This window comes from Triticum urartu, chromosome 3A (assembly GCF_056163025.1).
Source record: "Triticum urartu cultivar PI428250 chromosome 3A, HENAU_Tu73, whole genome shotgun sequence".
NCBI classification, from domain to species: domain Eukaryota; kingdom Viridiplantae; phylum Streptophyta; class Magnoliopsida; order Poales; family Poaceae; genus Triticum; species Triticum urartu.
The window spans coordinates 373886516-373899495 of NC_141875.1; the positions used below are offsets into that span (position 1 = coordinate 373886516).

General features: G+C 41.0%; 1 protein-coding gene across 2 annotated transcripts; it reads left to right on the plus strand.

Annotated features, from left to right (window-relative positions):
- Positions 1-1579: 1579 nt before the first annotated feature.
- On the plus strand, positions 1580-12436 carry LOC125544047 (DNA damage-binding protein 1). 2 transcript variants are annotated; one of them, XM_048707585.2, is made up of 19 exons: positions 1580-1848; positions 2937-2985; positions 3172-3231; positions 3330-3421; positions 3940-3991; positions 4220-4282; positions 4552-4601; positions 5125-5200; positions 5565-5768; positions 5888-5994; positions 6107-6215; positions 6516-6716; positions 6808-7023; positions 7142-7252; positions 9461-9733; positions 9811-10085; positions 10189-10537; positions 11113-11397; positions 11512-12436. In XM_048707585.2, exons 1-19 carry the CDS (start codon positions 1745-1747, stop codon positions 12070-12072), a joined length of 3237 nt encoding a protein of 1078 aa, XP_048563542.2. In that variant the 5' UTR covers positions 1580-1744; the 3' UTR covers positions 12073-12436. The 2 variants fall into 2 exon arrangements, with proteins under 2 accessions (XP_048563542.2, XP_087403276.1); XM_087547150.1 differs by lacking the exon at positions 1580-1848 and adding an exon at positions 2129-2230.
- The last annotated feature ends 544 nt before the right edge of the window (positions 12437-12980 follow it).

The following is a 12980-nucleotide window of genomic DNA, read 5'->3' on the forward strand; positions in this document are numbered from 1 at the left end:
GTGTGACTACTTTAATATGGTTTATGGCTTCAATAGCCTTGTTTATTTCTATGTTGCACAAATTGCTGGAGAAGTTGCTATTGATCATTGTGTGGTTTTCACAAAAGTTCTTGTGTTTTAGCTGTTGTACAGATTTTTGGTTTTGGCTACTCCCTTCTTCCATCTATATAGGGCCTAATACGTTTTTCAAGGCTAACTTTGACCAAATTAATATATGACATGCAACTTACACAAAGCACACCGTTAATTTCGTGTGTGAAAGGAGCTTTCAATGATATAATTTTCACATTATGCATGTCATGTACTATTAATCTTGTCAATAGTCAAAGTCGGTCTTAAAAAATGCATTATGCCCTATATAGTTGGAAGGAGGGAGTAGAATAGATCTTTCAGTTGGCCAGGATGCATATATCAGTTGGCCAGCATGCATGTTTAGTTGGGCAGTCAATGTGTTTAGTTGGCTAGAATATATGTTTCAATTTCTCAGAATGCATATATCAGTTGGCCAACATGCATGTTCAGTTGCACAGTCAATGTGTTCAGTTGAATAGAATAGATGTTTCAATTTCCCAGGATGCATATATCAATTGGCCAGCATACATGTTCAGTTGCACAGTCAATGTGTTCAGTTGGTTAGAATAGATGTTTCAGTTGGCCAGGATGCATATATCAGTTTGGCCAGCATGCATGTTCAGTTGCACAGTCAATGTGTTCAGCTGGCTAGAATAGATGTTTGAGTTGACCAAGATGCATATATTAGTTGGCCAGCATGCACATTCAGTTGGCTAGAATCATGTTTTAGTGGCGTGCATATATCAGTTGGCCAGTATACATGGAGAGGGGAAACTTGCCTGGCATGCATGTTAAAAAACATGTTCAGTTTTGATCTTAGACCATGTTTAGTGTACAGATGCACTCATGGGGCATGGGGTGATGTGATGTTGACAGATCCATTTCTTTTTTTTAGCAACTTCTTCATGGATTTGCTGATAGATCCATGGAGAAAGGTGTTTATAGATGCAGTACAAGAAGGAGGGAACTGAAGAGGGGCAAAGAAAAATTACTTGCCTAATGTTGCTGCCTGGTATGGCTCTGATCATTCTGCCATTCAGATCAACCTATTAAAGCAGTTTCTTCTACTTTTGGGCTGGCATAGCGGCTGTACAGAAGGACGAAGAAGGAACCCTGGATCTCTTTTTTCGTGAAGAACAAGAAGGTAGCGTGAGAGGGGCTGGGACATGGGGCGAGCGAGCGTGGTGACAGCTCGCCATGTGGGAATTGTTTTTTTTTGTTTTGGATTAGGCGCTCCATCGTCTCGGTTTGATGGTCGTCTGTTTTTTTCTTTTCTATACCGCAGAGGACAAGGGTTTATTTTTTTAGCCAGCCGCTTGATCGCATTAGTGAGCAGCCGGCCGTCCAGTAGACGCATCTTTTTATTTTTCTAAAGGTAACTATAAAGGAGATGAGAGTGTATTGGAAAACAAAAAAGGAGATGAGAGTGATCTGGGTAGATTTCGATTGTTCAGCGCTTGCTAGCCGGGCGGCCCGGGCCGCGTGCCTTGTCAATTACGGGCCGTTGACGTAGGTCCTCGTGCCGTGCCAGAAAAATCCCGGCCGAGTCCCCTAACTCCCACCACCTCCTCCACACCGCTCTCTCTGGTCTCGCTCTCCTCGCTCCTCGCTCTTCTCCGGCGCGGCCGCGCGAGGCGTCCGCCGCGGCTGCTTCTGCTGCCAGCGGGGGACGATGAGGGCATGGAACTACGTGGTGACGGCGCACAAGCCCACTGCCGTCTCCCACTCCTGCGTCGGCAACTTCACCGCGCCCCACCAACTCAACCTCATCGTCGCGTAAGCACCACCAATGCATTTCTCCTTCTCCGCGCATTCCCTGCTCTTCCGGTTTCGGCGGCCGCGAAAGTTGCGAGGATCGCGTGGTGGTGCCTAGGGGTTTTGTTTGCTCGGCTAAAACCCTAGCCCACCATCGATGCTTGCTGTAACAATCGATCGATGCTTATCTGCTTTCGTATTAGCATGATCGTACCCCACCCAGATGGATGTGCTCTCAATTTAGTTATAGTTTTCGAGAAAATACTATTTGCTTGTGAAATACTAAGGTGCATTTTGGATAGGTTGACACTTTCTCTTTGAAATTTGACTCGGGCCGTCGGGCGTACAAAAATCAAAGCCCCATTCAAGGGTTTGTTTTGGTATCCTGAACTGCATAAGCGAGGTATAGAATTGGTCGTGGATTGCTATTAGGGAATTCGTAATTAATGTGCTGATTTTTGGGCGACTGGTTGTTTTCTAGGAATCGTTAAGTTTGTTGGTGCCTTTTAATCATCCTGGGGTGCAAGGCCTGCATTATCCTGTCATGTATCCTTGTTTGCATGCAATTGTTAGTTTGCAACCGGAAGGCATTACTACTACTGATGGGGGGGGGGGGGGGGGGGTCGATTGATGTCTGCAGACCAACAAGCTGCTTATGGTTGTAATAGTGATGCTGCAAATTGTAATGCAATATCGTGAATGCTAAGGTGATATACGTGAATCTGTGTGTTAGCAGTACCTTGTTTCTTTTGCAAAACAAAAGCAGTACCTTGTTTGCTTATCTTTTACTTGATTAGTGGATTTAGCGTCCTTCAAAAAAGGAAAAAAGGAAAGGCGATTGATGTCTACATTGCAACAAGCTACTTGTGGTTGTAATATTGATGTTGTAATTGTAATAGTGATGCTGTAAATTGTAATGCCTCTCAAGAAGGTTACAGTATCATTAATGCTAAGGTGATATATGTAAATCTGTGTGTTAGCAGTACCTCGTTTGCTTATATTTTATTTTACTTTATTAGTGGATTTGCCGTCCTTCAAACAGAATCAAAGTAAACTGGCAGGTTTTATTTAAATATTTGCTGACGCTTGCCTGCACAACAAACTTTCAGGAAATGTAACCATATCGAGATTTATATGTTTACTCCTCAGGGCCTTCAGGTCAGAGACATTTGCCTCCATGGAATATGTCATTTTCTTCTGTTGCATCATATGTGCTATTAAGAGTTATTTGGTGGCTAGTTTTTTTTTCAAATAAATTACATTGACATGCTTTGATCTAATAATTTTCTTATTTGCGAACTACTTAAGATTCTGTAACTAAAAGATATTTTCTCTGGTTGCCAGCTTATGCTCGACGTACCTTTGTATGGAACAATTGCAACACTTGAGCTCTACCGTTCTAGTGTGAGTTTACTTTCTGTTTCTCTGGTTGAAAGTTGCTCCTTATCTTAAGGAAGTATTTGTGTTTCATAATCTTAAGCTCGTCTCTTTTTCATTCCCAGAGTGAAACTCAAGATTTTCTTTTCATTGGTATGGAAAGATATAGATACTGTGTTCTTCAGTGGGATGGAAGAAAGTCAGAACTTCTTACAAGGTTTAGGCCTTCTTCATTCATCACATTCTGTACATAGAAAGCTATCATCAAAATTGGTGCTTATCTTAAGTCCATTCATTTGTAGATTAGTGTAATATGTATATACTGGCATGCTATATTTCAGATCCTGGACTTGTTGGTTAGGTATTCTAAGAAACTTATATAACAGGCATGACCTGAAGGTCAATCCAGCCGAACCACTCTCTTTAGCTTCTCATAGAGCTCAACTGAAACTAGTTTAAAAATATATCCTTGCCCTAAGCCCCTAACCATACTTAGCTTAGCAGGAGTTATATATTTCACACCTTGCAGATATATGCCATCCGAGGTTTCTTCTTAGTTTTAAGGACCTTCTGGTGAACCTGGGAAATGTTTTTCTATGTTAGTTGTTTGTCTTATGAAGTTGTCCATCTTGATATATGTTACCACTTGCCGTTACAGCAAAATCATCTTGCAAGTTGGTGAAATCTTTTTCTCAGTTTTCTGTCAATCAGTAACTAAACAGTTTGAATATGCAGATCTGAGGGAGATGCTTCTGAATTTTTGGGGCGCCCTACTGACAATGGACAGGTAATGTGATTCTCTCGACTTGTACATGTACAGAGATATGAGGTGTTTTACTAATCGGAAACATTATTTTCTATTATGAGTCCTGTACAGAATGTAGTTCTTGTTAACTAACTGGTTGAACACTTTTTGCTGAGAAACCCTAGTACAGTGATGTTCTCTGTGAAATAATCTCTAAGATACCCCTATTATGCCAGAATTCATGATTTAATTGTATTACTTAAAATGTAGATTGGAATTATTGATCGTCACTATCGACTGATTGGTCTTCACCTATATGATGGCTTATTTAAGGTAAGTTATCTTTGCACTTTTTGTTTTGTTGAGTTTTTCATTGCTGTTCCTCGAGGCTGTTCTATAGTTCAAGTCGCTGAAGAAACAAATTACTGTATCAAACTATGATAAATGGAGAAACGTACCACCAGGATGTGTTCTTGGTAGTGTAGACCTGGGAGACCATAGACTGAAGTGCTTCGCCTGGCTTCAGATCCTAGCTCGAGGAAAGATAAAAGAAAAGCTACATTGTGAAAAAAGAAATAAATGAATTTGTTGGCTGTTTCCAGGTTATACCATTTGACAACAAAGGACACCTGAAGGAAGCATTGAACATCAGGTACTGTAGTTGTACATAGTTACCAATTCACTTACAGTTAGAAATGGATAAATCATATACATTATCTGGAATGTGGATGAAGTAGTGAACTGTCATATGATTCTATGACAGTACGACCATTACTCATCATGTTATGGTACCAAACGAAACTAACACATTCTTTTTATACCATCCGATTCGAGCAACCCAACCAGCTCCTATAAAACTGTTTTTCTTAGACAGGCCACATCATGTATATATTACCTTCCTGTTTCCTTTTTACTCCGGAAAGTTGATACGCTATAGGCTATAGTATGATAGGTATTTTGAAATGATTGATTAAGGATTGCTGGATCACTGTGCCACCATGCCAGTTTATGGTATTAGTACCTTATAGAAGAGTTAGCCTTTTTCGGTTTTAAGTTTCTTTAAGGTTATGATGATTTTTAAGTTTAGTAGAGAATTGTTAAAACTGTTATTTTGCCTATAACTAGGTAAGCATGTTATTGTACATTTTATCAGCTTTTCGTTCTGGATGTGTCAGGCTTGAAGAACTTGTAGTGTTGGACATCAAGTTTCTTTATCGTTGTGAAAACCCTACAGTAGTGGTTCTTTACCAGGTATACTCCTTTTTCACTTTTGCACAAGAATGTATTATGTCCTATATTCACAGTGGACTCCATCCTTTTTATTTATGGGTTGGTGTTGCCAGTTGACTCCTACTATGCAAACATATAACTATGTTACTTTATGCTCTTGTTAAAGTAGTTGTACACAGTATGTTCTGTTGATTGATTCCTATCTTTACCACATGGAAAATTTTGACTGCTGTAAAGTAATGGTTTCTATGTAACATAAAAAACACATGCCTTCAGTTTTTCTAATGCCACGTCTCCCTTTTTGATTTTCTTGATTTGCATTTTGTTGTGTGTAATTCAGCCATGATAGTCATCAAATGATTCTTATTTCCATATTACACTACAGGACAACAAGGATGCCAGACATGTTAAGACGTACGAAATTGAGTTGGAGGACAAAAAGTTTGTTGAAGGTTCTTGGTCTCAGAACAATTTAGACCACAGTGCTCGTCTGTTAATACCTGTACCACTGGGTGGTGTCATAATAGTTGGTGAGGACACAATAGTTTACTGCAGTTCCGAAACTACTAAATCTCTATCTATAAAGCAAGTAAGACTCTTCCTTCTCTGTTGGCAGTAGTGCTCTTCTGTTTTGGCATGAACTATTATTTGTGTATAACATTTTCATTCTGGTAACGATTTATAATTGCTACATCATTTCTTGTGCAGTCTATCATTAGAGCTGTTGGGCGGGTTGACCAGTGCGGTTCTCGCTATTTATATGGAGACAACACTGGTGCTCTGCATTTGCTTACAATTACCCATGAATCGGGAAGGTATCCATCTATTGCGTTTATTTTTATTTTTGAGATAAAACTGGCTTCTAGACTCCAGTACTAAATTAATCGCCTCTTAAATTTCCTTTGTCTATGCTATGGTGGCATCTAGAGTGACTGGTTTAAAAAGTCACTTCATTGGGGAGACGTCAATTGCCTCAACAATATCATATGTTGGCAGTGGTTTCTTTTATGTTGGTTCACAATTTGGGGACTCACAGGTAGGTGACGTCAGCTTGAATTGCAGTTGTTATTTACTCTCCCTAGTGTATTACTCTTATAGATCTGACATTGTGTCATAGTGGGTGTCATTCATGATTTGCTGTGCTGTTACCTCTAAATAAACTCCCAAAACATGTGCATGTGCCCATACACGCGGGGACAGACAGACTGTATGACTGCATCTTCATGTTTGACTTTGCTGTTCCAACCATGTGAATATTCTGGAATTTTTTCCATTCCAACCTTTATTTCTAGTGGCATTATAAGTTCGTGCCTAAACAAGCTATTGTTCTTAACAGCTTCTAAAATTGAATACTCAAGCTGATGCTAGAGGTTCATTTGTTGAAATTCTCGAACAATATATAAACATTGGACCAATTGTAGACTTGTGTGTGGTTGATTTTGAAAGGCAAGGGCAAGGTCAGGTGATTACTTGTTCGGGTGCACACAAGGATGGTTCAATTCGGACAATTCGTAATGAAATAGTAATTACTGACCAGGTCTGGAATTTTCCTTTTATACTTCATCCATGCTGTCTTGAACTCTGAGTTACCTATTGAAATCTTAAGATGTATCTTCATGCGTAACCAGGCTTCATTACAACTCCATGGCATGAAAGGACTATGGTCTTTAAAATGTTCATCGAATGATCCATATGACACATTCTTGGTTGTGACATTTATAAACGAGACACGCTTCTTGGCAATCAATAAGGAAAACAAATTGGTAGAAACACCTATAGAAGGATTTGATTCAGAAACACAGACTCTGGTCTGCGGAAGTGCCATCCACAATCAGCTTATACAGGTTCTCCCCTTTTTACTCATCTGTATTTTTCTTTGTCTACATTTGGATACTTGCTTTTAGTTTGCCATTTCTGTGGTTTTCTTCCCACACTTGTTAAAACATGTAATCTTGATGGTAGGTTACTGCACAGTCTGTCAGATTAGTCAGCTCTACTTCTCGAGATTTACTGGATCAATGGTTTGCACCAACAGGATTTCCAGTCAATGTTGCAGCAGCTAATGCGTGCCAGGTTGGCATCTCTTTGGGTGATATTTCTTGGTACTATCGCGACGATCATTGAGTTGGAAAATACATCCACCTTGCCACTCAAAATGTGGCTCTAAGCTACACATGCATCCTCACGTCGGATAATATTTTCCAATTTACAGATCTTTGTGATAGTACTCTAATTATTAACATCTCTGTTTTGAAGTCTGCATATTATTGCTAACTATTGTGAAGTATGACGTGAGATTGCAAACTGTGTATCCAGTATCGACATAACATTACTTTAGTTTCATGTACTTCTATTTTTAAACTAATTCATTCACAATGTTCGCAGAAACTCAGGATACTGATGCCAAATCGATTACCATAGGGAAACAAGCTGGTTTCAGTATCTAAATTTATATGTGGCTCAGCGAGCATGATAATCAGTCACAAGCTGGGTGAAAGCTGATCAGAACGTATTTAAAAAAAGTCATTTCTTTATACTAAGTTAATTTATGAAATGTTATGTCTATCACTGCAACGACAGTTATGAAGTACTCCATCCGTTCACAAATACAAGATGTTCTAACATTCTTGTTAATTGGATGTATATAGACATGTTTTAGTGTGTTTGTTCGCTCATTTCAGTCACTATGTAGTTTATATTAAAATATCCAAAACATCTTATGTCTGTGACTTCCCGATTAAAATAGGACTGCACCAGGGATCAGCTTTGAGCCCTTATCTTTTTGCTTTGGTGATGGATGAGGTCACAAGGGATATACAAGGAGATATCCCATGGTGCATGCTCTTTGCTTATGATGTGGTGCTAGTCAATGATAGTTGGACAAGGTTCAATAGGAAGCTAGAGCTTTGGAGACAAACCTTGGAATCGAAAGGTTTTAGACTTAGTAGAACTAAACCGAGTACATGAGGTGCGGTTTCAGTACTGCTAGGCATGAGGAGGAGGAGAAGGTTAGCCTTGATGGGCAGGCGGTGCCTCAGAAGGACACCTTTCGATATTTGGAGTCAATGCTGCAGAAGGATGGGGATATCGATGAAGATGTGAACCATCGAATCAAAGCCGGATGGATGAAGTGGCGCCAAGCTTCTGGCATTCTGTATGATAAGAGAGTGCCACAAAAGTTAAAAGGCAAGTTCTATAGGACAGCGTTTGACCTGCAATGTTGTATGTCGTTGAGTGTTGGCCAACTAAAAGGCGACATGTGCAACAGTTAGGTGCGGCGGAAATGCGCATGTTGAGATAGATGTGTGGCCACACAAGGAAGGACCGAGTCCGGAATGATGATGTACGAGATAGAGTTGGGGTAGCACCGATTGAAGAGAAGCTGGTCCAACATCGTCTGAGATGGTTTGGGCATATTCAGCGCAGGCCTCCAGAAGCTTCAGTGCATAGCGGATGGCTAAAGCGTGCTGATAATGTCAAAAGAGGTCGGGGTAGACCGAACTTGACATGGGAGGAGTCCGTAAAGAGAGATCTGAAGGACTGGAGTATTACCAAAGAACTAGCCATGGACAGGGGTGCATGGAAGCTTGCTATCCATGTGCCAGAACCATGAGTTGGTCGCGAGATCTTATGGGTTTCACCTCTAGCCTACCCCAACTTGTTTAGGACTAAAGGCTTTGTTGTTGTTGTTGTTGTTGTTGTTGTTGTTGTTATCTTATGTTTGTGAATAGAGGGAGTATATTATAATTGTCAGAAATTATTCCTTACTTGGTAGATAAATGGTTTTTTGTTGGTTTACCTGGAAGCTCTCCTGATTGAGTTGGCATATTACAGTAACGACATTCTGATTACTATCAGTTGGGGGATCTACTTCAGATCTAGCAATGCATGGTACATAGCACCTACTTAAAATCTAACAATGCTAAAGCACAATCATGTTGCTCCCAAGCCTAGGGTGCTTCACATGCCCCAATTGCTCGAAAAATGCTGCAGCTAGTCGTGAAAAAATCGTCACACTTTGTTCCACTTCTGAAATGTGTGTGAGTTCAGGCGCAGGGGGCAGGCATTGGTGTATGTGGGTGGGTGGATGACTGGGTTTTCCATGGCTAGGATTATAGTACGTGCTACAATGTCAGAATAAAGTAGAAGTTCCTGAATGAAATAAGACTTGTGTTATCTACAAACTCACACGTTTCAGATGATATGCATGTTCTCAACATTTTAATTGCTTATACCTTGGTATTATAGCAGTTTTTGATACACATTGTTGCCATCTTGCAGGTTTTGTTGGCAACTGGTGGTTTCCATCTCATCTACCTAGAAATTACCAACTCTAAGTTGGTGGAAGTGAAGCATGTAGAGCTTGAGCATGCAATTTCTTGTCTTGACATAAACCCAATCGGTGAGAATCTACAATATAGCTCCCTTGCAGCTGTTGGGATGTGGACAGATACAAGTGTGAGGATATTTTCACTCCCTGGCATTGTACTAATTAGGAAGGAGAATTTGGGTGAAGATGTTCCTCGTTCTGTTCTGCTGTGTACTATTGAAGAGGTATGCTCTTCATGTTGCTTTTCCGTGAAAGAAAATTGGACCATCGACAGTAATGTCTTCCTTGGTCTTCTTTTCAGGTGTCGTACTTGTTCTGTGCTCTTGGAGATGGTCACCTCTTTAGTTCTGTGTTGAACATAAATACATGTGAACTATCAGATAGAAGCAGGGTCTCCTTGGGGACACAACCAATCAGCCTCTATAAATTCTCATCTCATGATAGAACTCATGTGTTGGCTGCATCAGATAGGCCAACTATCATATGCAGCAGTGACAAGAAGTTACTCTATAGTTATGTCAACTTGAAAGAAATGAACCATGTGTGCCCTTTTAATACAGTTATTTTTCCAGAAAGGTCCCTCCCTCCCTCATGTTGTGCACGTGTGTACCTATTGTTTTTATCTCTTTGGATAAAATAGTTCCTTGGATTTGCATTAAGCTATTTCTTGTTGTCACAGCATTGCGATAGCTAAAGAAGCTGAACTTTCAATTGGTGCAATTAATTACTCCAGAAAGCGTCATATCCACACAATCCCCTTGAATGAACATGCACGCCGCATCTGTCACCAGGAACAATCTCAAACACTTGCACTCTGCAGTTTCAAGAACAAGTACATGCATGGAGTGAGCGAGACACATTTTGTTCGTCTATTAGACCATCAGACTTTTGGGATTTTATCAACACATACTCTTGATGCTTTTGAATGTGGTTGCTCAATCATCAGTTGTTCATTTCCTGGTGATGATAATTTCTACTATTGTGTGGGAACAGCATATGTTTTGCCCATGGAAGATGAACCCACAAAGGTAAGGTTTTATCAGGTTGACGCCTAATGAACAGCATGCTCTTTGTAAATTTTGACTGCCTTATCCGGAATTACTGTCTCATGAATTCATCTGATGAAACTAGTAATGGCTTCCTTGTTTGCTTCTTTATTAAATATTCTTGTGACAAGCAAGTAACATACTCCCTCCGTCCCATAATATAAGAGCGTTTTTGACAATAGTGCAGTGTCAAAAACGCTCTTATATTATGGGACGGAGGGAGTACCTATTATTGACTGCATGGAATGAATCATGTCAAACTTCAGCAACGTGGATTACCTTTTCTTTTCTGGTAGAAATTTTAGGTTCTTATGACTTGTATCTAGTCACTTGTCAAGTATCGGTGCTGTGCAATATGAACCACAGAAACTGCGCTTCCTTTTCCTTTGTTTGTATTTCTTGTTACACGGAGGTGCATGTAGTCCACCAATGGTGAGTAGTTTTGCAGAATACAGAAAATTACGTTGAGCATTAGAACTGTTTTTTATGCCTATAATGATCCAACATTTTCTCCTGCACTTAACTTCTCCGTTTGGTACCAATGCAACCTGACATAGGGGCGGATCCTGCTTTTTTTAGTTAAAGAAGGGAAGTTACAACTAATCAAAGCGAAGGAAACCAAAGGAGCTGTTTATTCGCTTAAATCATTCAATGGGAAATTATTGGCTGCTATTAATCAGAAGATCAGATTGTACAAGTGGGTGCAGCGAAATGATAGGTCACGTGTACTACAATTTGAGTGTGCCCATGATGGCCACGTATTATCTTTGTATACTCAAACACGTGGTGATTTCATCTTGGTTGGAGACATGATGAGATCATTATCGTTGCTGATATACAAGGTATAGCTACACTTTTCATTTGATACTTGTTTAAGGATCACTGCAATTCCTCTGAATCCTAAAATAAGTTCACCGACGCTCACTGGTTACTGTTGTTTTCTTCTTATTGGGCAGCACGAAGAAGGCAAGATTGAAGAGGTGGCTAGGGATTTAAACACAAACTGGATGACTGCAGTTGAGATGCTGGATGATGATATTTATATTGGTGCAGACAATTGCTGTAACCTGTTTACCGTGTTCAAGTCCCCATATGGGTTCCTTGAGCCCGTTGGGGAGTACCATCTGGGGGACGTGGTGAATAGGTTGCATCACGGTTCTCTGGTTATGCACCACGCAGATTCGGAGACAGGCCAGTTTCCTTCAGTCATCTTTGGCACGGTCAATGGCGCCATCGGTGTGATTGCCTCCCTTCCATATGACCTATATGCGTTCCTAGAGAAGCTGCAGTCCGTTCTTGTGAATTTCGTCAAGGGTGTTGGTAACCTTAGCCATGCAGAATGGCGGTCATTCTGTAACGCCAGGAGGACCAGTTCTGCCCGGAACTTCGTGGATGGTGATCTGATTGAATCTTTCTTCAGTCTGAGCCCAAGCCAGATGGTGGAGGTTGCGTGCGCGATGGGTGTCCCTCCGGTTGAGCTGTATAAGCAAGTGCAGGAGTTGACCAATCTACACTAGTAATAAGTAATAAGCATAGCAACGTACAGTACTCTAGCTGCCTACCATCATGTATAGCTCTAGTGAATATTCCTACTATTAACTCGTTGCCAGCGTGGTACAGTAGAATAGATGCATGCTAAAGGTGATATTTCCAGTTCTGGGCCCAACTTCATGGCCGCTCAACTGCTGGTAACCCAGTGTTGTAGATGCAGGTAACAGCCTTCGGTCTAATTACTTCCTTTTTGCTTTATTATTGGAGAGAAATTTGGTTGTAGCTAAGGAGATTGTACATTTGGTTACCCTTCTGAAGCAAAGTCATACAGTTGTAAACAACTCTGTTCGTGTGATGCATCGGCCATCGGGTGAAAACTTATGGGTCCGTTCGGCCTCTGAACCCTGATCTCGTCGCCCCTCTGCTATTCAATGAAAACTTGCTGTGCAGCATTTCCGTCAAAATAAAAAGAAAAATGTGGACGAGCATGCGCTTTCCTGTGAAGCCATGCTCATGCAGCAAACAAGGTGTGCTTCGGTACACCTGTATTTACATAAGTTTACAATTGACGTAACAAATCTACATACAGATCAAAACTTTACTAAAATCACATGTTAGAGCAACTCCAACGACCCATTTCATCCGCGCGCGTCTGTTTGGATCGACGCGGATAGAAAAATCAGGCCAACGCGTTGGCGCGGACAGAAAAGTCAGGCCAACATGTTGACCCAAACGGACGCACTTCCGCTTTTCGTCTGCTTGTCGACCCATTCCTGACCCAATTTTGAGCCTGATTTGCGTCTGCGCGAACATGAGGCGGATACACGCGGCGCGCGCCAACTGCTCCCCCTAGCCCGCCAGTCGGTGGCAAAGCGTCCACCATTTCCCTCCACTTTCCCAAAACCCTCCCGCCCGCTCGCCATGGACGACGCCC

Excerpts from the sequence above, each read along its gene's own strand:
- LOC125544047 (XM_048707585.2), top strand. The coding sequence starts at position 1,745 with ATGAGGGCATGGAACTACGTGGTGACGGCGCACAAGCCCACTGCCGTC. Across the intron at positions 3,422-3,939 it reads AAGTCAGAACTTCTTACAAG|ATCTGAGGGAGATGCTTCTG; the intron begins GTTTAGGCCTTC and ends TTGAATATGCAG. Across the intron at positions 7,024-7,141 it reads TCCACAATCAGCTTATACAG|GTTACTGCACAGTCTGTCAG; the intron begins GTTCTCCCCTTT and ends TCTTGATGGTAG.